General features: G+C 47.0%; 1 protein-coding gene across 1 annotated transcript in view; it reads left to right on the forward strand.

Annotated features, from left to right (window-relative positions):
• The window catches only part of CPLX1 (complexin 1), a 211,743-nt gene that overhangs the window by 121,389 nt on the left and 64,837 nt on the right, over positions 1-25,517 (forward strand). Inside the window, exon 3 of the mRNA XM_074953588.1 lies at positions 2,686-2,861. Within this exon, the coding sequence (XP_074809689.1) occupies positions 2,686-2,861 (176 nt within the window). The remainder of the gene's footprint in view (positions 1-2,685; positions 2,862-25,517) is intronic.

Here is a 25,517-nt window from a genome sequence, read left to right on the forward strand (position 1 = left end):
TCCCAGGATCCTCCTTCTTCCCTTTTTTAAAGATTGGCACTACATTAGCCTTTTTCCAGTCATCTGGGACTTCCCCTGTTCGCCACGAGTTTTCAAAGATAATGGCCAATGGCTCTGCAATCACATCCGCCAATTCCTTTAGCACTCTCGGATGCAACTCGTCCGGCCCCATGGACTTGTGCACGTCCAGCTTTTCTAAATAGTCCCTGACCACCTCTTTCTCCACAGAGGGCTGGCCATCTACTCCCCATGTTGCGATGCCCAGCGCAGCAGTCTGGGAGCTGTCCTTGTTAGTGAAGACAGAGGCAAAAAAAGCATTGAGCACATTAGCTTTTTCCACATCCTCTGTCACTAGGTTGCCTCCCTCATTCAGTAAGGGGCCCACACTTTCCTTGGCTTTCTTCTTGTTGCCAGCATACCTGAAGAAACCCTTCTTGTTACTCTTGACATCTCTTGCTAGCTGCAGCTCCAGGTGCGATTTGGCCCTCCTGATTTCATTCCTACATGCCCGAGCAATATTTTTATACTCTTCCCTGGTCATATGTCCAACCTTCCACTTCTTGTAAGCTTCTTTTTTATGTTTAAGATCCGCTAGGATTTCACCATTAAGCCAAGCTGGTCGCTTGCCATGTTTACTATTCTTTCGACTCATCGGGATGGTTTGTCCCTGTAACCTCAACAGGGATTCCTTGAAATACAGCCAGCTCTCCTGGACTCCCTTCCCCTTCATGATAGTCCCCCAGGGGATCCTACCCATCCGTTCCCTGAGGGAGTCGAAGTCTGCTTTCCTGAAGTCCAGGGTCCGTATCCTGCTGCTTACCTTTCTTCCCTGCGTCAGGATCCTGAACTCAACCAACTCATGGTCACTGCCTCCCAGATTCCCATCCACTTTTGCTTCCCCCACTAATTCTACCCGGTTTGTGAGCAGCAGGTCAAGAAAAGCGCCCCCCCTAGTTGGCTCCCCTAGCACTTGCGCCAGAAAATTGTCCCCTACGCTTTCCAAAAACTTCCTGGATTGTCTATGCACCGCTGTATTGCTCTCCCAGCAGATATCAGGAAAATTAAAGTCACCCATGAGAATCAGGGCATGCGATCTAGTAGCTTCCGTGAGTTGCCGGTAGAAAGCCTCATCCACCTCATCCCCCTGGTCCGGTGGTCTATAGCAGACTCCCACCACTACATCACTCTTGTTGCACACACTTCTAAACTTAATCCAGAGACACTCAGGTTTTTCCACAGTTTCGTACCGGAGCTCTGAGCAGTCATACTGCTCCCTTACATACAGTGCTACTCCCCCACCTTTTCTGCCCTGCCTGTCCTTCCTGAACAGTTTATAACCATCCATGACTGTACTCCAGTCATGTGAGTTATCCCACCAAGTCTCTGTTATTCCAATCACGTCATAGTTCCTTGACATCACCAGGACCTCCAGTTCTCCCTGCTTGTTTCCAAGGCTTTGTGCATTTGTATATAAGCACTTGAGATAACCTGTTGATCGCCCCTCATTCCCAGTATGAGGCAGGAGCCCTCCCCTCACAGACATTCCTGCCTGTGCTTCCTCCCGGTATCCCGCTTTCCCACTTACCTCAGGGCTTTGGTCTCCTTCCCCCGGTGAACCTAGTTTAAAGCCCTCCTCACTAGGTTAGAGTAGGCAGATTTGTGGCCCTACCTGCCCCAGCATGTCCAGTGGGGCCGATGCAGTCTGTGCTATCCCAGTGGGTGGGGTGGAGCAGGTGCCCCCTGGACATAAGGAACAGCCCAGAGATGTTGTTGGCACAAATTTGTCCGGTGCTGCTTCTAGGGAGGCCTCGCTCTGCCGAGTCCCCTGACCAGGGCCGTGGCCTCTCAGCCACTATCTAACCCTGCTCATCTATAGCGTTAAGGCGCTGGGGCTATGTATTAACTCACAACTGCTGCCAGAGTGCTCCTTCGGCCTGGGATACTAACCTCTGCATTCAGGATTTTCTCCTCTGCTCTTGTAGCGTTTCCCTTGCAACACCAGTTAAATTACAGCGCCGCCAGAGCTCTGCACAGCAGGCTGGTTAACTGTCCTGCTACAGCAGCGCACACCCAAAGGTCAAGAGCCACTCGTGTTTACATCAACTAGGCACTTACATGGCGCTCTCTGCATTCTCCTCAATGCTCCATCTTACTGCTGCTGGGTAACCACGTCAAATGGGTCAAACCCACAATCACTGGCTGCAAGCTGGGGACTTGCAGAAGAGCTTGCCTGTGTATTTTTTGGCCTGTTTTGCTGTTTCCTTTGCTAAGTGTAGACCTTTTCCTGCCTCTGAGCTTGGCTCACCTCCCTGTGGCTGATGGAAAACCCTTTCCAGAGGCAGAGGAAGTGGGATGGGCTCATACTTTTAGCTAATGAACATACAGGAACAGAAGTTTTGTAAAGGGACCACTTAGTGCAATGAAATCCCCTCTCTACTCACAGGACTGCAGGCTGGGACCTTGCTGCTTTATCCAACTACCTAGGAGAGTTGGGGGGAAACTCCTACTGATGAAACAGGAAGTAAGGGGGGGTGGAGCATGGCTCCATCCCAGAATACTCTGGGTAGCCCAGTTAACCCCCATTATGGCCACTTTACTACAAGAAAGGGCTGGCTTGTATTCACCCGTCCCTTAATTGGTTCTTCCTAACATGCACGCTGTCTTCTTCTTGTGTATTTTCTTTAGGGGCTACCAAAGACATGGGGAAGATGTTGGGAGGAGATGAAGAGAAAGATCCTGATGCCGCCAAGAAAGAAGAGGAACGACAGGAAGCCCTGAGGCAGGAAGAGGAGGAAAGGAAAGCCAAATATGCAAAGATGGAGGCTGAAAGAGAAGTGATGCGACAAGGGATTCGAGACAAGGTAGGTGTTGCTTTCAGAGCATGCTGTGCGAACCTATGTGTGCCCTTCCTAACAGGGAGCTGGTATTTTATGCTGATTATGGAATCACTACGGGACGAGTTTGTTGAGTGATCAGGAAGCACCAGGTAAGTGCCTTGCTGCACTGAACTTTTAAGCTTGTACTCTTGCCCTGAGCCTTCTCCTGGCTAAACCTGCCTCATGTGTTGAAAAGTGTTGTGATGCCAGAATGGGAATTCTGGATGGATGGAGACGGATGGTCAGTACTTTGTACATTGCTCATTAATCAGTACAAAAATAACTGAAACATACCATGACCTTTCCCATCCCTACCCTTATGTCATTTGACTCTCCAAAGTCATATAATTGATTTATACAAAATACCGTCATCCAATGGTTTTTGTTCTAAGAAAGTCCAAATATCTCCTGCTATTCAATGCGTTGTTTCCAAGATTTCCTGAATGCTTATGAATGAAAAGGGACAACTAATCTCTACTTCCCATGTTTGTTTGCATGATTCTTGTCACTGAGGAACCAGTTTGTCTGATAGAACAGTAAAACAAGAGAGATTCACTTAACATCTGCAAGAATTAAATATCAGGAAACATTGTTCTAGCCTTCTTTGCACTGATGTTAATGGGAAATCCAGGTGCAGAGCAACCACAGGGTTAGGCCTGACAAATAAAGTAACACAATAATTGTGAGGATTTTAAGCAAAGTTTAAAGGGTGACTGGGGAAAAAAAAAGTACAAATCCAAGCATTGCCAGGGAGACTGATGTAACTTAACATGACTGGAAACAGATATGGCAGTGTATCAGCCCTTATGGCCCTGTGCGGAGGTGTAGAGCAGTTCTGCTGACTCACTGTGGTAACCAGATCAAGAGGGTCTCATTAGAACCAGATCCAAGATCTAAAAGTCTGAGTGGCTCTCAGAGGTGGGAAAAATAGCAGAAGGAACAGGAAGTCCTGCAGGGAGACATCCTGGAATTGAACAGACCTGAGAGGACTCTTGGACAATAGTCTGTAGAGGAGTCTGCAAGTACAGTTGTGCACAAGGGCTTTGTTACTTATGTTGCATGTCCAGAGGTAAAGGGTAACAGCAGATCCCAAGAAAGAAGGGGTTGAGTTTCAGACAAGATCTTATCGCATGGTGGTGGGGACAGGGCCAATTCTCAGAATATATTCAGGTGACCAATATGGGGATAGCATCAATCAGACTGGGGCTCTCGAGTGAGATGATGGTGCTGACTGTCAGAATTGGTGCTTGTCCAATATCTACCTCTAAGTAGGTTATGATGGCCTCCGAAAGAGACAAAGAGAGAATTTAAATCCTAGCACAAAACAGAAAGAATCGGGGTCTAAAGGAAATGGTTATGGACCGTAATGTAGGCAGTCTGGTGTAGTAGTCCAAGCAGGAGTCAGGTCTAGTGGGCAGAGCAGCATCCAGGTTGTGGAACGAAGCCAATGGTTAGCACCAGAGTCAACTGTCAGTTACCAGAGCCGAGGGTCAAGCCAGAGTCAGAACCAGGAATCGAAGCTGAGGGTTGGAGCTAAGGTCAGATACCAAATGCCAGAGCCAAGGATCAGGCCAGAGTCAGGGTCCAAAGTCTGAGGCTGGGGTTGGAGCCAGGACTGGTAACTGATAGTTGGAAGCAAGGTGTAAGGGCAGGAACTGGAGGAAAGGCAAGGATCAAGCCCGGAGGAGGAGCATGTAAGGGGTGAGTCAGGAGCGGAGCAGGAATCAGGAACAGGGTAGAGTGCAAGAAGAAGGGTCCAATGTAACCACAACAGGAAGTCACCTTGTTGCTCAGACTAACTTCCTGTGCCTCCTTCTGTCTTAAATAGTGCAGCTGGACCAACTGGTGGAGCCGGGTGAGGCTCCAGTGGGTGGTACCTTGGCTGAGGCCCGCTAGGTTTTGGCAGACATTGGGGGGAGGCCAGAATACAGTGGCTGTCTGGGAACTCCCAGGCCTGGGTTAAAGATCTGGGGCATCCAAATTGGGTCGACCATTCCAAACAGATCATGAAGATTCAGGAAAGGGATGCTCTATGAATAGATTGTTCTTGTGCCCCAGGTGTGAGTCTAGATAAAATACCAGCTTTCAAGGAGAATAGTCAATAACAAAATTGAGGGATTTCATTCTAAGAAAAAATGCTATTGAAAGGAGCTTGTCTCCTTGTGATGGTGGTAGATAGAACATTCATTAATGGGGAAGATAAAGGAAGCTCTGCTTTGCTGGATTGGTTCTTTAGCCAAAGCCAGCGGGCTATTTTAAATATAAGGGGGATAACGTGAGTAATACATTTCTTAACAGGAGACGAATGAACCCCCAGCACATAAGAAGGGTCAGACTAATAGTCCATTTAGCCCAGTATCCTGTCATCTGTCAATGGCCAGTGCCAGGTGCTTCAGAGGAAATGAACAGAACATGGAAATTATTGAGTGATCCATCCTCTGTCTTCAAATCCCAGCTTCTGGCAGTCAGAGGTTTAGGGACACCCAGAGCATGGAGTTGGGACCCTGACCATCTTGGCTAATAGCCATTATGGACCTATCCTCCCTCAATTTATCTAATTCTTTTTTTAACCCCGTTATACTTTTGGCCTTCACAACGTTCCCTGGCAATGAGTTCCACAGGCTGGCTCTGTGTCCTGTGAAGAAGTACTGCCTTATGTTAGCTTTAAACTGGCTGCCTGTTCATTTCATTGGGTGACACCAGGTTCCTGTGCTGTGTGACAGGGTAATTAACGCTTCCCTCGTCACTTTCTTGCCACTGCTAATTTTTTTATAGACCTTGGTCATGTCCCCCCTTAGTCATCTCTTTTCTCAGCTGAACAGTCCCAGTCTTTTTAATCCCTCCTCAGATGGAAGCTGTCCCAGACCTGTAATCATTTTTGTTGTCCTTCTCTGTACTTTTTCCAGTTCTAATGTATCTTTTTTGAGATGGGGCGATCAGAACTGGATACTGTATTCAAGGTATGGGCATACCATGGATTTAAGAAAGGACAGTATGATATTTTCTGTCTTATCTATCCTTTTCCTAATCATCCTGACATTGTTCACTTTTTTGACCGCGGCTGCACATTGAGCAGATGATTTCAGAGAACTACCCACAATGACTGCAAGATCTCTTTCCTGAGTGGTAACAGTCAATTTAGACCCCATCATTTTGTGTGTATGGTTGGGATTATGTTTCACAATGTGCATTACTATTCAGTTTCATCTGCCATGTTGTCAACCAGTTTTGTGACATTCCTTTGTGACTCTTCGCAGTCTGCTTTGGTCTTAACTATCTTGAATATTTTGTATTGTCTTCGAATGTTGCCACCTCACTGTTTACCCCCTTTTTCCAGATCATTTCTGAATATGTTAAACAGCACTGGTCCCAGTACAGACCCCTGGGGGACCCCCACTATTTATCTCTCTTCATAATGAAAACTGGCCATTTATTCCTACGCTTTGTCTCCTATCTTTTAACCAGTTACTGACCCATGAGGGGCCCTTCCCTCTTATCCCATGACAGCTTACTTTGCTTAAGAGTCTTTGGTGAGGGACTTTGTCAACGGCTTTTTGAAAGTCCAAGTACACTATATCCACTGGATCCCCCTTGTCCATCCTCAAAGAATTCGAAGAGTTGTTGGGGCATTATTTCCCTTTACAAAAGCCATGTTGACTCTTCCCCAACAGATTGTGTTCATTTATGTGCCTGATAATTCTGTTCTTTACTATACTTTCAACCAATTTGTGTGGTACTGTGGTTATGCTTACTGACCTGTAATTGCCAGGATCACCTCTGGAGCCTTTTTTAAAGATTGGGGTTACATTAGCTACCCTCCAGTCATCTGGTACAGAGGCTAATTTGAACAATAGGTTGCATACCATAGTTAGTGGTTCTACAATTTCATGTTTGAGTTCCTTCAGAACTCTTGGGGTGAATACCATCTGGTGACCTATTACTGTTTAGTTTATCAATTCGTTCCAAAAGCTCCTCTATTTACACCTCAGTCTGGGACAGTTCCTCAGATTTGTCACCAAAAAAGAATGGCTGAGGTGTGGGAATCTCCCTCACATTCTCTGCATGAAGACTAATGCAAAGAATTAGTTTAGCTTCTCTGCAACAGCCGTGTCTACGCTGAGTGCTCTTTTAGCACCTTGGTCCTCTAGTGCCACCTCTGCTTGTTTGACTGACTTCCCGCTTCGGATGTAGTTACACATTTTTGCTGTTAGTTTTTGTTTCTTTTGCTCATTACTCTTCAGGTTCTTTTTTGGCCTGCCTAATTATATTTTTACACTCAGTTTGCCAGAGTTTATGTGCCTTTCTATTTTCCTCAGTAGGATTTGACTTCCAATTTTTATAGGATGCCTTTTGGCCTCTAACTGCCTCTTTTACTGTATTGTTTAGCCATGGTGGCATTTTTTGGTCTGTACTGGGTTTTTTTTAATTTGGGGTATATGCTTAGTTTGTGCCTCTCTTATGCTGTTTTAAAATAGCTTCCATGAAGCTTGCAGGCATTTCACTCTTGTGACTGTTCCTTTTAATTTCTATGTAACTAGTGTCCTCATTTTTGTGTAGTTCCTTTTTGAAGTTAAATACTACTGTGATGGGTTTCTTTGGTATTTCCCCCCCCCCACAAGGATGTTAAATTTAATTCCCTTATGGTAGCTATTACTGAGCAGTTCAGCTATATTCACTTCTTGGACCAGATCCTGTGCGCCACTTAGAACTAAATCAAGAATGGCCTTTCCCTTTGTGGGTTCCGGGACAAACTGCTCCAAGGAGCAGCCATTAATGGTGTCTAGAAATTTTATCTCTGAATCCTGTCCTGAGGTGACATGTTCCCAATCAATATGGGGATATCTGAAATCCCCCTCTATTATTGGGTTTTTGTTTTTTTCATATCTAATCTCCCTGAGCATTTCACTATCACCGTCACCATCCTGGTCAGGTGGTCAGTAGGAGATTCCTACTGCTAGACTCTTATTCCAGCATGGAATTTCTACCCATAGAGATTCTATGGTACTGTTTGATTCATTTAAGATGTTTACTATATTTGATTCTATGCTTTCTTTCACATATCATGCCACTCCTCAACCAGTGCAACCTACTGTGTCATTCCTATATATTCTGTACCCTGGTGTTACCGTGTCCCATTGATTGTCATCATTCCACCAAATTTCTGTGATGCCTATCACATCAATATCCTCTTTTAATACCAGGCATTCAAGTTCACCCATCTTAGTATTTAGACTTCTTGCATTTGTATATAAGCACTTATAAAATTTGTCAATATTTATTTGTCTGTCTTCATGTGATGTAATTAAATAGGACTCTTTTTCATTTCACTGTTTCTCTTCAGTTCCTACCTGTGCTTTATCAACTTCTATCCTCTCCTCTTTACTAGGATATAGAGTACTGCTTTTAATAAATCCTCCCCTTAGGTATGTGCCTGTCTGAACTGTGTGCTCCTCCATACCTCTCGGCTTTCTTCCAGCTGTTCATTTAAAAACTCCTCTCTGACCTCTCTAATTTTATATTCCAGCTGTTTGGTTCTGTTTTGGTTTAGGTGGAGCCCGTCCTTCATGTTTAGGCTCTTCCTTTCCCAAAAGCTTCCCCAGTTCCTAGTGAACCTAAATCCCTCCTCCCTACACCGTCGTCTCATCCACACATTGAGACCCTGCAGTTCTGCCTGTCTAACTGGTCCTGCGTGTGGAACTGGAAGCATTTCAAAGACTGCTACCATGGAGCTCCTGGACTTCAATCTCTTACCTAGCATCTGAAATCTGGCCACCAGGACCTCTATCCTACCTCTCCCTATGTCACTGGCGCCTACCTGTACTACGACCACTGCTTCTCCCCAGCACTGCGCATAAGTCCATCTAGATGTCTTGAGAGATCCGTGACCTTTGCACCCAGCAGGCAATTCACCATGCAATTCTCCTGGTCATCAAAACCCAGCTATCTCTGTGTCTGAGGGCCACGCATTCCTACACGCATAAGCCCGCCACCTGCTCATAAGGCAGGTAATCATACAAGCTGCGCTCAGTGCAATAAACTGGCTAGCCCCCATTCTGCTGCTGGACTTCGGCCTGCAGTATTGTTACTCTTGCAGGGCTTTTTGTTTGTGCTTTGTTTTTTCAGGGGATTATTGGCCTAAGCTTAGAGTAGGTTTGTTCGGTGTATTTGCCTCACGCACTCCCTCGTCAAACTCCCATTTGCTAGCACCGCTGGTGGCTCAGGGGCTGGCTTTTAAACCCCTGTTCTCTCTGTGTTAGCTCCAACCCATTGCCAAGGGATTATAAAGGGGTTAGGAGTCAAAGGGTGGTAGGCTAGAGCCTTCTTAGGAAGCTCTCAGTCTTGCCTAGCCAGTCACTAGCTTCAGCACACAGTCCCCCCATACAGGCCGCATTATAAATGTCAAGCAAGCAAGCACACAACAAACAAGCAAACAACGAACTCACCACAAGGATCACATGGTCGCTCTCCTACACCAGGAGAACTCTTCCTCCCTCGCACAATTCCCCTGTTCGCTGCTCCTGTTTGCGAGGAGGCATCTCGGACTGCCTCTCCTGCTGTGCTCCGGCAGTGTCTCTGCAGCCAGGCCTGAGCAGAGACCTTGCTGTAATGTCAAATGTTAGGTCAATATTTAAAGTAGGAAATCTGAAACACAGCCTTTTATAAATCAAAGGCAATCTAGATGAGACCATACAATTCTTCGATATGACCAGGAAGTGGACCAATACTTTGGTGTGTCATGGGAAAAAGACAATATCCAAACAAAAGATATTCATCTAAGACATCCTAAGTAGTTTGGATCTGGCTGTCTTGGGGAGAAACATGGCTTGGAAAATGTCTATGTTCCCGAGTGACTTTTCTGAGCAAGGGATCTGGTCCTCAGTGAGTGCAAATCAGAATCATTGAAGTCAAATGGAGCAGCACCATTTGACAGCAGCTAAGGGCCTTTCCACTAGATCATAGAATCATAGAATATCAGGGTTGGAAGGGACCTCAGGAGGTCATCTAGTCCAACCCCCTGCTCAAAGCAGGACCAATCCCCAATTAAATCATCCCAGGCAGGGCTTTGTCAAGCCTGACCTTAAAAACTTCTAAGGAAGGAGATTCTACCACCTTCCTAGGTAACGCATTCCAGTGTTTCACCATCCTCCTAGTGAAAATTTTTTTCCTAATATCCAACCTAAACCTCCCCCACTGCAACTTGAGACCATTACTCCTTGTCCTGTCATCTTCTACCACTGAGAATAGTCTAGAACCATCCTCTTTGGAACCACCTCTCAGGTAGTTGAAAGCAGCTATCAAATCCCCCCTCATTCTTCTCTTCTGCAGACTAAACAATCCCAGTTCCCTCAGCCTCTCCTCATAAGTCATGTGTTCCAGACCCCTAATCATTTTTGTTGCCCTTCGCTGGACTCTCTCCAATTTATCCACATCCTTCTTGTAGTGTGGGGCCCAAAACTGGACACAGTACTCCAGATGAGGCCTCACCAATGTCGAATAGAGGGGAACGATCACGTCCCTCGATCTGCTCGCTATGCCCCTACTTATACATCCCAAAATGCCATTGGCCTTCTTGGCAACAAGGGCACACTGCTGACTCATATCCAGCTTCTCGTCCACTGTAACCCCTAGGTCCTTTTCCGCAGAACTGCTGCCTAGCCATTCGGTCCCTAGTCTGTAGCTGTGCATTGGGTTCTTCCGTCCTAAGTGCAGGACCCTGCATTTATCCTTATTGAACCTCATCAGGTTTATTTTGGCTCAAACCTCCAATTTGTCCAGGTCCCTCTGTATCCTATCTCTGCCCTCCAACGTATCTACCACTCCTCCCAGTTTAGTATCATCCGCAAATTTGCTAAGAGTGCAATCCACACCATCCTCCAGATCATTTATGAAGATATTGAACAAAACCGGCCCCAGGACCGACCCCTGGGGCACTCCACTTGACACCGGCTGCCAACTAGACATGGAGCCATTGATCACTACCCGTTGAGCCCGACAATCTAGCCAACTTTCTACCCACCTTATAGTACATTCATCCAGCCCATACTTCTTTAACTTGCTGGCAAGAATACTGTGGGAGACAGTGTCAAAAGCTTTGCTAAAGTCAAGAAACAATACATCCACTGCTTTCCCTTCATCCACAGAATCAGTAATCTCATCATAGAAGGCGATTAGATTAGTCAGGCATGACCTTCCCTTGGTGAATCCATGCTGACTGTTCCTGATCACTTTCCTCTCGTGTAAGTGCTTCAGGATTGATTCCTTGAGGACCTGCTCCATGATTTTTCCGGGGACTGAGGTGAGGCTGACCGGCCTGTAGTTCCCAGGATCCTCCTTCTTCCCTTTTTTAAAGATTGGCACTACATTAGCCTTTTTCCAGTCATCTGGGACTTCCCCTGTTCGCCACGAGTTTTCAAAGATAATGGCCAATGGCTCTGCAATCACATCCGCCAATTCCTTTAGCACTCTCGGATGCAACTCGTCCGGCCCCATGGACTTGTGCACGTCCAGCTTTTCTAAATAGTCCCTGACCACCTCTTTCTCCACAGAGGGCTGGCCATCTACTCCCCATGTTGCGATGCCCAGCGCAGCAGTCTGGGAGCTGTCCTTGTTAGTGAAGACAGAGGCAAAAAAAGCATTGAGCACATTAGCTTTTTCCACATCCTCTGACACTAGGTTGCCTCCCTCATTCAGTAAGGGGCCCACACTTTCCTTGGCTTTCTTCTTGTTGCCAGCATACCTGAAGAAACCCTTCTTGTTACTCTTGACATCTCTTGCTAGCTGCAGCTCCAGGTGCGATTTGGCCCTCCTGATTTCATTCCTACATGCCCGAGCAATATTTTTATACTCTTCCCTGGTCATATGTCCAACCTTCCACTTCTTGTAAGCTTCTTTTTTATGTTTAAGATCTGCTAGGATTTCATCATTAAGCCAAGCTGGTCGCCTGCCATATTTACTATTCTTTCGACTCATCGGGATGGTTTGTCCCCGTAACCTCAACAGGGATTCCTTGAAATACAGCCAGCTCTCCTGGACTCCTTTCCCCTTCATGTTAGTCCCCCAGGGGATCTTACCCATCCGCTCCCTGAGGGAGTCAAAGTCTGCTTTCCTGAAGTCCAGGGTCCGTATCCTGCTGCTTACCTTTCTTCCCTGTGTCAGGATCCTGAACTCGACCATCTCATGGTCACTGCCTCCCAGATTCCCATCCACTTTTGCTTCCCCCACTAATTCTTCCCTGTTTGTGAGCAGGAGGTCAAGAAAAGCTCCCCCCCTAGTGGTCTGTGTACCGCTGGGTGTATGCAGAGTTTTTTCAGGGGGTAATTAACTCATCTGGATCAGTGTTTCTCAACCTTGGGGTTGCAGCCCCCAGGGTGGTCATGGGATGGGTTTAGGGGGATTGCAAGTGCAGGGCTAGCATTAGGGGGTGGCAAGCAGGGCAGTTGCCTGAGGCCCCACACCACAGGGAATCCTGCCAAGCCAAGATACATGTTTCAGCCCCACCGCCTGGTGCTTGGGCTTCAGACAAGGCTCACAAGTGAAAAACAAGCTCAAGTCTCATACTGAAATGTAAGCGCAATATTTATATTCCAATCAATTTATTTTATAATTATATGGTAAAAATGAGAAAGTCAGCAGTTTTTCAATACTAGTGTGCTGTGACACTTTTGTATTTTTATATCTGATTTTGTAAGCAAGTAGTTTTTAAGTGAGGTGAAACTTGGGGTATGCAAGACAAAATCAGCCTTCTGAAAGGGATACAGAAGTCTAGAAAGGTTGAACTGCACTAGATGAGTGGGGTGGATCTGAGTTTAGTGACAGAAATGATAGTGTTTCCTGTTTGTAAGGAGTGGCTGCCTTGAAAAGAATGATGAAGAGGCAAGGGACTCCAATCTCTTCATTTTTCTCTTGAGCAAAATCCCTAATCGCCAACCTTTGAAAGAGGGAGCTGTTTCCTGAAGAATTGGAAAAGTTGTATTAAGTCTTTAAAGAGAAGCTTGAAAGAGTAGACATCTTTTTAACTGATAGGTCCACTGTGGGGGAATAATACCCTGCCTGTCAGAGAAATTGATTTGATGATAAGAGACAAAGACTTGCAATAACTTCGATGAGATCCTAATGGATGGAACTGGAGAATCTGAAATGAACCGAGATGCTACAGAAAGAAATTTCCAGTATTTGACAGTGTTACATTTTTGTTTCTCAGTTTAGTAATTGACCTTGGTCTTTGACAATCACTGTGAAACTGGAACTCTGGGGAAAAAAACAGAATATGGAGTGCAGCATGGATATATGTATAATATTCAAGATTCAAGAAGATCTTAGCCTCTTTCTTTCTTTCTTTCTTTCTTTCTTTCTTTCTTTCTTTCTTTCTTTCTTTCTTTCTTTCACTAACTTTTGAGTGCTTGACTTTGCATCCTTAATAGCTTTTAATGTGATTTTTAATGTAATTTCCTGCATTTTAAAAAAGCAAATTGAAAAAACAGAAATTCCATCATGTGAAACTCTCTTGAATTCTCATCAGCAGGGTTAGACCCTTCAGAGCCAGAGCACAGACCCTCTTCCACTTGAGCTGCAAGACGGACTGATAGCAATAATACGGTATCTTTCTCTTTGTGGACCCACCAGTAGAAGGGGGTGGGACACACATTTGGCCAGTGAGTTTCAAGCTATTTGCTGACAACAGAGGAATGCTGAGACTCGAGAATCATGAGTTCTACTCCAGATTCTGAGACAAGTGTACTCTCGAGGTAACAGACACTTCTGTCCCCATCTTGTTCCAGTAGTCCCATTAATTTTAATAGGCAATACAATCCCCTGGATGGTTTTGAGAATCTCAGCCACTGGCAATAAAGTTCTCTGCCATCCTTGGAATTTTAGAACTAAAACACTGGCAGAAACAAAAAATGAACTCCCTTTCCCCAGGAAAAGAATAAAAATCTTGAACCTTGATGAGGACTGCATCATTTCCAGAGCTCCCATGAGATATGCTAGCCTGTGTTGATTTTAACCTTGAGGAAGGTGACAACATTTGGGATGATCAGATTTGGATAAGCTGTCTAGAGGCTATCCCACCCACTCTTGCTAATGCTGGGCCTGCTGGCTTCCTTTTTTCATGTGGAAAAGTGTTGTCTTAATGCTGTCTTTTTGATCTGGTTGCCAAAGTCACCCTCAGGCTCTGAGTCCCAAAAAGATGAAATTGAGGTTTATATTTGTAGACCTACATCCTAATGTGAGATGATCAACCTGCAACATCACATAACTAATTTGCCTTGAATGCTTCACTCGAGTATTTGCATATTTAACTGATGCTTAGCCATGAAAATCTGGTCTGGAGGGCACTGGAATAACAGGATGTGTATTGACTCCGCTCTGCAATAACATAATTCCTTTGACAATAAGCTCCAAACCCAGCAGGGCAAATTTTCTCTTGGTAAAATTTTGCTTCTGTTAAACAGCTTTACAGTGTTTGCAAAGCTCTCTGATTTTAGGGAAACTGGGGGATGTTTTATTCTTGGAAAAGAACAACTTCAGATGTAGCTAGCATCAGGGGGCTTTAAAAATGCCAACTCAAACCTGCTTGAAAACCTGGTTGTGAAGATGTACCATTCCTGTGGAGGGAAATATAAAATTCATTCACCATCACAGACTACTCACAGCTAAAGAGAGCCAGAAGAATATTCTCCTCAAGTCAAAAGTTAAGGGCCTGGATAATACTTTCCCCAGCAATTAATCGTGTTCTGCTATTCCAAAGGTAAAGTTTATGGCCTGGGCAACTGAAATGTCCTGTCTGACAGACAGTGCACCTTTTACAACCCTAGGGAACTTTTCAGTTCAAATCTGTGGCTGGGGTGTGGTTAAGGCGCTGGCTCTGGGTTCAATTCCCTAACCCTAAGCTTTGCAGGGCAGTGACTGTGTTGGTGTATCTACAGTGTCTAACACAATCGGGCTCTGAGCTCGGCTGAAGCCTTTAGAAAAACCCACCTGCCTAAAAATCCTAAAGAACCCAGCTAGCCTATTTCCGTCTAGGAAGTCAAAAGAAGCACAGGTGGTGAGGGGGTTGCCTCCATGGAGACGTGAGCAGCCAAGGAGTTCCCTGAGCTCCCCGGATCCATCTATAACTCCACACCCAGCACGGTGCGACATCAGTGTGTATGAGGAATCCATTGGCTCATATCTTCTGCTCACATGCCAAGGATGGGCAGGGCCCAAACCACCCTCTCCTGCCACCTGCTCCAATGAGCTGGTGTTCCAGTATTATTCCACTGCGGTGACAGTGAGTAGGTCCCGGCTGAGAGGGCAATTGACTGAGGAGATGATTGTCTTCTGAAGGGCTCTGATCCACCTCCAGTGGGGTCAAGGAAAGGAAGGGATATAGTGGGGCTACAAAAGGGCAGGGCATATAAGCCAATATCTTCTGGCTGGGATTCTCAAAGGAACATAAAGGAGTTAGGGGCTCAGATTACATTGAAAGTCATTGGGAGTTGGACACCCATCTCCTTAGGCCTCAAGCTTTAAAAAGTTCAGGTTTAGTTTGGTTCTTCCTGTATCTCAACAACTTTCCTAGCTGCAGAGAGGGCAAATGACCCCAAGGGACTAGGAGGAAATTATCAAGCTAATCACCACGTGTAACTTCAATGAGAGGTGAAGAGTGAAAGACTGGCAGAGCTAACTCATTGGACACCAGCCTTGCGGCCTCAGCTGAGACTTGAAAGGCAGGACTGTGCTCATGGAAATGTCCTCCAGAACTGAGTGGAATTTGACAGCAATTTCTGAACCGACCTGTATTGTGGTTGTTGTTGTTTATTTGTATTGTGGCAGTGCCCAGTCAGAGACCAGGGCCCCACCGCGCTAGGCACTGTATAAAGAGACGGTCCGAAGAGCTTACAGTCTGTGATATTCTGTAGCGGAGCTGTAATTACATTTGTATGATAATTTTAAGGGGTCTAGAGAGGGAGATCCCACTGGGTATCTACAGTGTGTTGTAAACTCTGGTCTATGAGACCCATCTTTGTCTTTCCGTCTGTCTTTCCAAGCCTGCATCCACACTGCATTGTAAACCTGGGTTTACAATTGCTGGACCCAGGTCTCACAGTTGTGCTAATGCATCCATACTGCACGATGCAGACCTTCCGACTTGGGTCTGCAGCTTGAGCTGAGTCCATACGTCACAATGACAGGGCCTGGACCCAAGTCACAACAGGACTCGGACTCCTACCCACCCACCCCCAGCAGAGTCCTAGAACCTGGGTCCTGACTGATTGTTGACTGGAGTCATACTGGTTGTGTGTGGACAGAACGGGGGCTTGGGCTCCAACCTGAATCAGAGCCTGGGCTTAGCGTGCTTTCTAGACATACCTATTCTTTATTACATTCTATAGTTCTTTATAATAATTCTAGAGAACCTTAATTAGATACCCTATAACCACATTGGTTCAATCCTCATTACGTTCAATAGCCCTTTTCCATAAGCATGCGTGTACAGGCTCCGTTTTCATTGACTCTTTCATATAAACAATACCGAATTTTCTGGGCCATCTGAATGCAAGTCTACAGACCAGTCCCTCAGCTGGAGTGAACCAATATAACCCCACTGACCGCAGTGGTGCTCCGCCAACTTTCGCCAGCTGATTTTCTGTCCTTGTCACTTTTGATACTTTAAAAATTCAGCAAAGGAAGGCACCATTCCACAAATGTTTTATCTGGGAAACAAACTGACTTCATTTCTCCCCCTCACCCCCCCAAGTAATTTTAATTCAGTTATTTTAGAAGACTCCACTGGCTTAGTTTTTCCCTACTGTATTATTGGGCATGTATAGTAAATTGGCTTCCACATGCAAGACTGTTCTTGTTTAACTACATTCCAGTGTTCAGGGCTAATCCCAATCCCCTCCTAATTGCTGTCAACGAGATACTCAGAATAATAGGACAGCTCCTAACTAGGTCCCATGGGAGACACTCCCGTTGTTACTGTACTATTTTTAAAAATGAGGAATTAAAGTAATATTTTCTATTTACATAGCATCTTTCAGGATCCTAAAGCACTCAAGCGCTTCATCAATCACTTCATCCAGCGTTAAAAGAGAGGTGAAACACAACAGCTGTTTAAAAAGTGCTTGGCACTATACAACAATACATGGGCCCAAACCGCTGATGTTGGTTGCATGATGGTGATTTACACCAGTTGAGGATCTGACCCCTTAGGACTGGATTGAAGAATACCGTAATCCAAATTGCAACTCTATTTAATGTAATTGCCAGGACTGTAATTGAGACAGGGCATGAGAATGGTGCCACAGGCCTTTCATAACTGTAAACAATCACCCTGTGCGCTCTAGGCATTGTGGTTCACTGGCTAGCGCAGGGAGCTAACCGTTAAGAGTCCTGGGTTCTAGTCTTGCGTCTGGCAGTGATTCACTGTGTAACTACAGACAATTTATTAAGACTTCTTTGCGCTTCAGTTCTTCAGCTGTCGAATGGAGAAATTCACACTTGCTTTTCCTTGTACAGCACTTTGAGATCTACCAATGCAGCAGCATGTCAGTGCTTTATATCATCATCCAGTCGGCACTCCTGTATGATGCCTGTTCTATCACTATAACTGTAGCAGTACAGTTACACCGGTATAGTCCTGCCGCTGCCAGTAAATTTCCCCACATAGATAAGCCCTGAGCTGAGGGCTTGGGCCATTTGTGGAAAAATGTTTTCTTTCCTAACAAAACCTGACTCCGAAGGGCTCATTGAGCCTTATATAGCAACAGTCATTATCAAACGAAATATGGAGCAAGGACTTCCTCCAGATCCACTATCTCTCTAGGCACTGGCATCTCTCTCATCACTGAAGCATGTGAGTGCCTCACATTCATTGATGAATTTTATCCTCAGAACACCCTTGTGAAGCAGGGCAATGCTATTACCCTCATTGCACAACTGGGGAACAGAGGCACAGAGACCAAGTGACTTGCCCAAGGTTACACAAGGAGACTGTGTCAGAGGTAGACATTGAACCCGGCTCTCCCAAGTCCCAGGCCAGGGACATACCCTGCTGCCTAAAGAGCAGACAAATGGCATCACTTGAATCAAATTCCTGACCATTTCCTCATAGCCAGCAAAAGAATCATTAAAATGTAGGCCGTTATTGTTCTCCTGGGACCAGCAGCACTACAGGTGTTGTGACAGGGTCGGGCCAGATGGCTATAGGAGAGTAATAGAAGGCAGATATATTAGCCCCAGGCTAAGTAGGTCCCTTTTCCCTGGGTAAGGTAACAGGGAAGGTTCCAGAACAATCAGGAACCTTCTGGAGACAAGACAGGCTGATTAGAACATCTGCAGCCAATCAAGAAGCTGCTAGAATCAATTAAGGAAGCTAATCAGGGCACCTGGGTTTTAAAAAGGAGCTCACTTCAGTTTGTGGTGTGCGTGTGAGGAGCTGGGAGCAAGAGGCACTAGAAGCTGAGAGTGAGAACGCGGACTGTTGGAGGACTGAGGTGCACAAGCATTATCAGACACCAGGAGGAAGGTCCTATGGTGAGGATAAAGAAGGTGTTGGGAGGAGACCATAGGGAAGTAGCCCAGGGAGTTGTAGCTGTCGCACAGCTGTTCCAGGAGGCACTCTAGACAGCTGCATTCCACAGGGCACTGATACAAGCCACGACTGCCCAGCAGGAGGCTACTCGTGTCCAGGCAGCCGCCCAACAGGAGGCAGTGGGGCTGCAGCAAGAGACTAATCGCCTGCTGATGGACCAGGCTGCTCAAGACTGGGCCATGTTGCGGGAACTGGTAAACCAGGTAAAGGCCCTTACAGAGCTGAACCGCGGCCATGATGGGACGCAGATCATGCGGGCCAGCAATTGGCTGCAGAAAATGACCAGGGAGGATGATGTAGAGGCATACCTCCTGGCCTTTGAGAGGACAGCCCTGCGGGAGGCTTGGCCCCAAGAACAGTGGTCTGGCATCCTCACTCCATTCCTGTGTGGGGAGGCCCAGAAGGCCTACTATGATTTGCCTGAAGAGGCTGCGGCAGACTACCCCCAGTGGAAAGCAGAGATCCTGGCCAGATCTGGGGTAACGACCGCAGTGCAGGCCCAGCGATATCATGAGTGGAGATACCAGGAAAACAAAAGCTTGCGGGCCAAATTATATGACCTCATCCATCTCGCACGAAAGTGGTTACGAACTGAGTCCTGGAGTCCGGAGGAGATACTAGAGGTTCTAGTCATCGACCGGTACATGAGAGGACTACCGCCAGAACTTCGCGCCTGGGTAAGCCAGAACAAACCCTCCACCTACGACGAGGTTGTCGCTCTGGTAGAAAGGCGAAGGACGGCGAGGGAGCTGACCCGACCGGTTAAGGAAGAAGCACCCCGGGTTAAACTAGCAGCACCAAGCCCTAGAGCTCGGGTGACTGGGCCACCAGGAGAGCCCAGGTGGAAAAAGAGGGGGGCTGAAGGCCCACCAGAAGCCACAAAGAGTCGGAGCACTGGGGGGGAAGAGGATCGTGATGTTAGACTACCCAAACCAAGAGACCGGGGAACGCCTAGGGCTCCATATAGATGTTATGCCTGCGGGGAGTGGGGACACAAAGCTGCACAGTGTCCCAATGCCGAGGAGCCGATGCAGTGTAACCTGGGAAACTGGGCAGACCAATCCTCCCTAATCCACCTTGTGGGGGTCTCACTAACCCCACATATGTACACTAGACCAGTGAAGCTAAATGGGGTAGAGACCACAGCACTGGTTGATTCGGGGAGTGCTATCACACTTGTTTCAGGGAAGCTCGTGAAGCGTAGTCAGCTGCTGTGGGCTAAGCGTACGGGGATAACATGCGTCCATGGGACAGTTGGTTATTACCCCACCATCCCAGTAAAAATCGAGATTCAGGGGAACACTACTAAGGTAACAGCAGGTGTAGTCCCTAAACTCCCATACCCAGTGCTCATAGGGAGGGACTTCCCAGGGTTTGGAGACTTACTCCCGGTAGGGGAATTGGAGAAAGGGGGAAGCCCTGAAAGTAGTGAGGCATCCACAGTAGACTGTCAACCCCCAACCTTCTCTGAAATATCCCCAGATTTGTTCTCCACTCCCAGACAGCGTAGAAAGACGAAAAGGGAAAGAAGGGCAGCTAAGGCCTTGGGAACCAGAATACTGGCCCAAAGCCAGAGGGTCGCTCTTGTAGGTAGGCGGACCTGAGCAGCTGAAAAGGAGGCCACCCAGGAGGGAGAAGCACCCGAGTCTGACCCACACCCTAACACCTCTGAACCAGTAGAGGCAACAGAGACTGGCCCCCTAGAGCTCGGGCTGATTAGCCCCGGGAGAGGAAATTTTGGACGGGAGCAGGCTAAAGACCCAAGGTACGACAACATTAGGAAGGAGGTGACTGAAATAGATGGGGTCCCCATGGAAGGGAAAACCCAGGGACCAGGACCCTACTTCATAATGAAGAAGAATCTCTTATACCGGGTTGCACCAGTACAGGGGCAGAAGGTACAGCAGATCCTAGTACCTCAAAAACACCAGAATGCTGGATTAAGTCTGGCCCATAGTCATCTTTTTGGGGGGCATTTGGGGATAGAGAAGACCCTGGCACGGGTCCTGCGACAATTCTTCTGGCCCGGAGTACATGAAGAAGTGTGGAGGTACTGTGCGTCCTGCCCGGAGTGTCAGCTGCACTGTTCCCGTCCCCACTTGAGGGCACCTTTAGTACCCCTTCCCATCATAGAGGTCCCCTTCGAGCGAATAGCCATGGATCTAGTGGGACCCCTGGAGAAGACAGCCCGGAGCCACCAATATATACTTGTCGTTCTGGATTATGCTACTCGCTACCCAGAAGCCGTCCCCCTGCGGAACACAGCCTCTAAAACGATAGCTAAAGAGTTGGTGGGGATCTTTGCCCGAGTGGGGCTACCAAAGGAGATATTAACAGACCAAGGTACCCCATTCATGTTGAAGCTAATGAAGGACCTCTGTACACTGCTCCATATACATACCCTGAGAACTTCAGTCTATCATCCGCAGACCGATGGGCTGGTAGAAACATTTAACCGAACCCTCAAGGCAATGATAAGGAAAGTGGTAAGTTGAGATGGGAAGGATTGGGACACCCTACTACCCTACCTTATGTTTGCAATCTGGGAGGTACCTCAGGCCTCAACTGGGTTTTCCCCCTTTGAATTATTATATGGACACCACCCCCGTGGCATACTAGATATTGCAAAAGAAATCTGGGAAGAGGAATCCAATGAGGGGAGAAATATAATTGACCATGTGTTGCAGATGTGAGAACGGATAGCCTGGGTCACCCCGATTGTACGGAAACATTTGGAAAAGGCGCAGGAGGCCCAGCGAACCCATTATAATCGCCAGGCAAAAGTCTGACAGTTCCAACCAGGGGATCGGGTGATGGTGTTGGTACCCATGGCAGAAAGCAAGCTTTTGGCCCAATGGCAGGGCCCCTATGAGGTGGTTGAACCCGTGGGGGAAGTAACCTTCAAGGTGCGGCAGCTAGGACGCCTGAAACAAGAACAAATTTATCACATTAACCTCTTAAAGCCTTGGCACCAACGAGAGGCATGTGTAGTGGCCCAAGAGACCCCGATCCAGGGAAATAATATGCAGGAGCAGATCAGGATATCCACTGATCTGACACCAAACCAGAAGAAGGAGGTAACTGAGATGATCAACCGATACCAGGACGTGTTTTCAACCAAACCGGGCCGGACCACTGAAGCATATCACCACATTATCACAGACCCTGGGGCAAAGGTAACTTTAAGGCCCTATCGGGTCCCAGCAGCAAAAAGGGAGGAGATCAAGGCAGAGGTAAAAAGGATGTTGGAGCTGGGAGTCATCGAAGAGTCCCACAGTCAGTGGTCAAGCCCGATTGTGTTGGTGCCCAAACCCGATGGCAGCACTAAGTTTTGTAATGACTTTCGCCAGCTGAATGAGATATCCAAAGTCAATGCATACCCCATACCCCGTATCAATGAGTTAGTTGACCGCCTGGGCAATGCCCGATTTTTGATCACCCCTGATTTAACAAAGGGATACTGGCAGATTCCCCCTGCCAAAGATGTGAAAGAAAAGATGGCATTCTCTACACCAGAGGGTCTGTTTCAATTTACTGTTCTTCCTTTTGGACTGCATGGGGCACCTACCACCTTCCAGCGTCTTATGGACAAGCTCCTACGGCCCCATACCAGTTATGCAGCGGCATACCTGGATGACGTGATTATTCACACCCCCGACTGGGAAACCCACTTAGGAAAGGTGGAAGCAGTTCTGGACACGCTAAGGCAGGCTGGCCTCACAGCCAACCCAGCCAAGTGTGCTATAGGGCTAGCCGAGGCTAAATACCTTGGCTACATTGTAGGAAGGGGCATGGTCAAGCCCCAGCTAAACAAACTAGAGGCTATCCAAAATTGGCCCCGGCCGAATCAGAAAAAGCAAGTCTGGGCATTCGTGGGTGTGGTGGGGTGCTACCGACAATTTATTCCCCATTTTGCTACCAGAGCGAGTCCCCTGACAGACCTGATAAAAGCCCGGGGTCCAGACATGGTGAAGTGGACAGATGCCACAGAGAAAGCATTCATGTATCTACAGAGAGCCCTCTGCAGTAACCCCGTGCTTATAGCCCCAGACTTCAGCAAAGAATTCATTTTACAAACAGATGCATCTGAAGTAGGATTGGGAGCTGTCCTATCGTAGATGGTCGGAGATGAAGAACACCCAATCCTCTACCTCAGCAGGAAACTCCTCCCGAGAGAGCAGAAGTATGCCATGGTTGAAAGAGAGTGCCTAGCTGTGAAATGGGCCATGCAAACACTACGTTATTACCTTCTGGGACGACGGTTTACCCTTGTGGCTGACCATGCACCTCTCCAGTGGATGCAGCGAAATAAAGAGAAGAACTCAAGGGTGATCAGATGGTTCCTGTTCCTACAACCTTTCCAATTCACCATACAACACCGGGCTGGAAGCCACCATGGCAATGCAGATGGCTTGTCACGAGTACACTACCTGACGTCCCAAGTTGCCCAACCCCATAGTGTTGAGCAGGGGGGGTGGGATATGTGACAGGGTTGGGCCAGATGGCTATAGGAGAGTAATAGGAGCCAGATATGTTAGCCCCAGGCTAAGTAGGTCCCTTTTACCTAGCTAAGGTAACAGGGAAGGTTCCAGAACAATCAGGAACCTTCTGGAGACAAGACAGGCTGATTAGAGCACCTGCAGCCAATCAAGAAGCTGCTAGAATCAATTAAGGAAGGCTAATCAGGGCACCTGGATTTTAAAAAGGAGCTCACTTCAGTTTGTGGTGTGCATGTGAGGAGGTGGGAGCAAGAGGCACTAGGAGCTGAGAGTGAGAACGTGGACTGTTGGAGAACTGAGGTGTACAAGCATTATCAGACACCAGGAGGAAGGTCCTATGGTGAGGATAAAGAAGGTGTTGGGAGGAGGCCATGGGGAAGTAGCCCAGGGAGTTGTAGCTGTCGCACAGCTGTTCCAGGAGGCACTCTAGATAGCTGCATTCCACAGGGCCCTGGGCTGGAACCCGGAGAAGAGGGCGAGCCCAGGTTCCCCCCAAATCCTCCCAACTCCTGGTCAGACACAGGAGGAGTTGACCTGGACTGTGAATTCAGAAAAACGGCCAAGCTGAGGGCTGCTGTGAAGCTCCAAGGCGAGCAAATCCGCCAATAAGCGCAAGACCCACCAAGGTAGAGCAGGAACTTTGTCACAGTGTATAATGTCAGGCACATAGCACATTATTACTGGGTATCGGTCAATAGTGCCTACAACCCCAACCCACCAGTGTCGCTCAGGGACTCCCCCCACATTACTACCCTGAGGGCATAAGTTGCCCCAGAAGATGTGGGGTGAAAGGCACTGCCATAGATCTGTCCCATACCTTGCCCATAGGAGCTAGCTGGGCCACCTCTGGGGGCAGAGAGCTACACTGAGCAAAGGGGTGTATGACGGGGCAGACCACAAGATGGTGCCCTGGGGGTGATGGGAGACATTCTGCTTCCCAGAGGCAGAATACTTGCTGCTTTTTCCTTCATGCCTACCCTTAGCTCTGCCCACCAGGCAATATCTAGCTCATTGCTGAGAAAGAGGAGGGACATGTGCTGTGTTTGCCCACCATTCTAGGGCTATACTCATCGAAGAGCCAGATAGTCAAAGGTAGGTAGGTGCCTAAAGATACATGTAATGGGGTTTTGCCTAAGCAGGTTAAGCACCAAACTCCAACTGATTTGAAGTGTCCTAAGGCACCTAACTCAAAAATCCCACTAGGCATCTATTTGCACCTTAAGGGACCTAAATACTTTTGAAAATCTGGTCGTTGGGGTCTAAGCCCCACTGGCTTCTAGTAAGACTTAGGCTTTCAAGCATTTAGGTCACTTGGGCTCTTTTGAAAATTTTAGCCCAGGCCTTAGTCTAACACCATACTTCAAAAATCAGAGGAAAAGAGCAGAAGTAATGGTTATCTTATATGGCTCGGAACATCAGCTTTGCCATAGTGGATAGATCCATAAGCCTTTTAATTCCAGCTGCTGTCCCCACTTACCTGATGCTTCCAAGGAAGGTTAAAAGTAATGGCAGTGCCTCAATAGGTGACTAGCTGCATCTTTAGGCACCTAAATAGCTTTGACAATCTGGGCCTAGTGCTAACCTTTCCACCCAGTCACAGCGAGGGACCTAAATGGTTAGTGAGACTCGTTAACACATTTTAAAGCACAGTCCAGTTCCATCACTTCTTATTAACCTTCATTTTCAGTCACCGGTGTACACCATTAACAATAGAGCTGCTTGAATAAGATTCACCCAGCAACTTACTTGATAGATTTCATGCTATGTTGAATAGATCACTCAGTGAACATTATCCTCTATTTCTTCATTACTCACCCAGTTTTCAATCTGGGTAGAGAATTTATTAATATTGACACATTTCATGACTTTTCTCTTTACCAAAACATTTGCAAATAATCTTTTCTATTATCTGCCCAGCTCGGTTTATGAATTCATCCCTTTCCCCTTTCCTGATTATTCTGTTTGTTTCCTCAAGACTGAGGAATATGGTTCTCAGAGTAAAGAGAAGTAGTTGTTGGAGGGATAGCTCAGTGGTTTGAGCATGGGCCTGCTAAACCCAGGGTTGTGAGCTCAATCCTTGAGGGGCCATTTAGGGATCTGGGGCAAAAATTGGGGATTGGTCCTGCTTTGAGCAGGGGGTTGGACTAGATGACCTCTTGAGGTCCTTTCCAACCCTGATATTCTATTCTATGACTTCACATCAAGAGTGGTTCAACATAAATGTTTCCTGCTATACTAAGGAGCTATGTATAGCATATATGTGTATATATATATGTATAGGGTATATATGTGTAACACTGACAGACCCTGGTCGGCAGGATTGAACCTGGGACCTCTGGAGATTAGTGCATGAGCCTCTACCACATGAGTTAAAAGCCAACTGACTGTTAGCTAAGGCTGTAGAGCAGACTTATTTAACTCTAAGTGTCTCAGCACCACTAGATGGGACAGAACACCACACCCAGAAGGTGAACTCATTTTTGATGTCACTCTGAATATATCTCAGTGCTGTGTGTTAAGTGGGGCGGGGAACTGGTGAGCTGGGCATGCTATTTCTTTGGA

The sequence above is a fragment of the Natator depressus genome, chromosome 5 (genome assembly GCF_965152275.1).
Source record: "Natator depressus isolate rNatDep1 chromosome 5, rNatDep2.hap1, whole genome shotgun sequence".
NCBI lineage: Eukaryota > Metazoa > Chordata > Testudines > Cheloniidae > Natator > Natator depressus.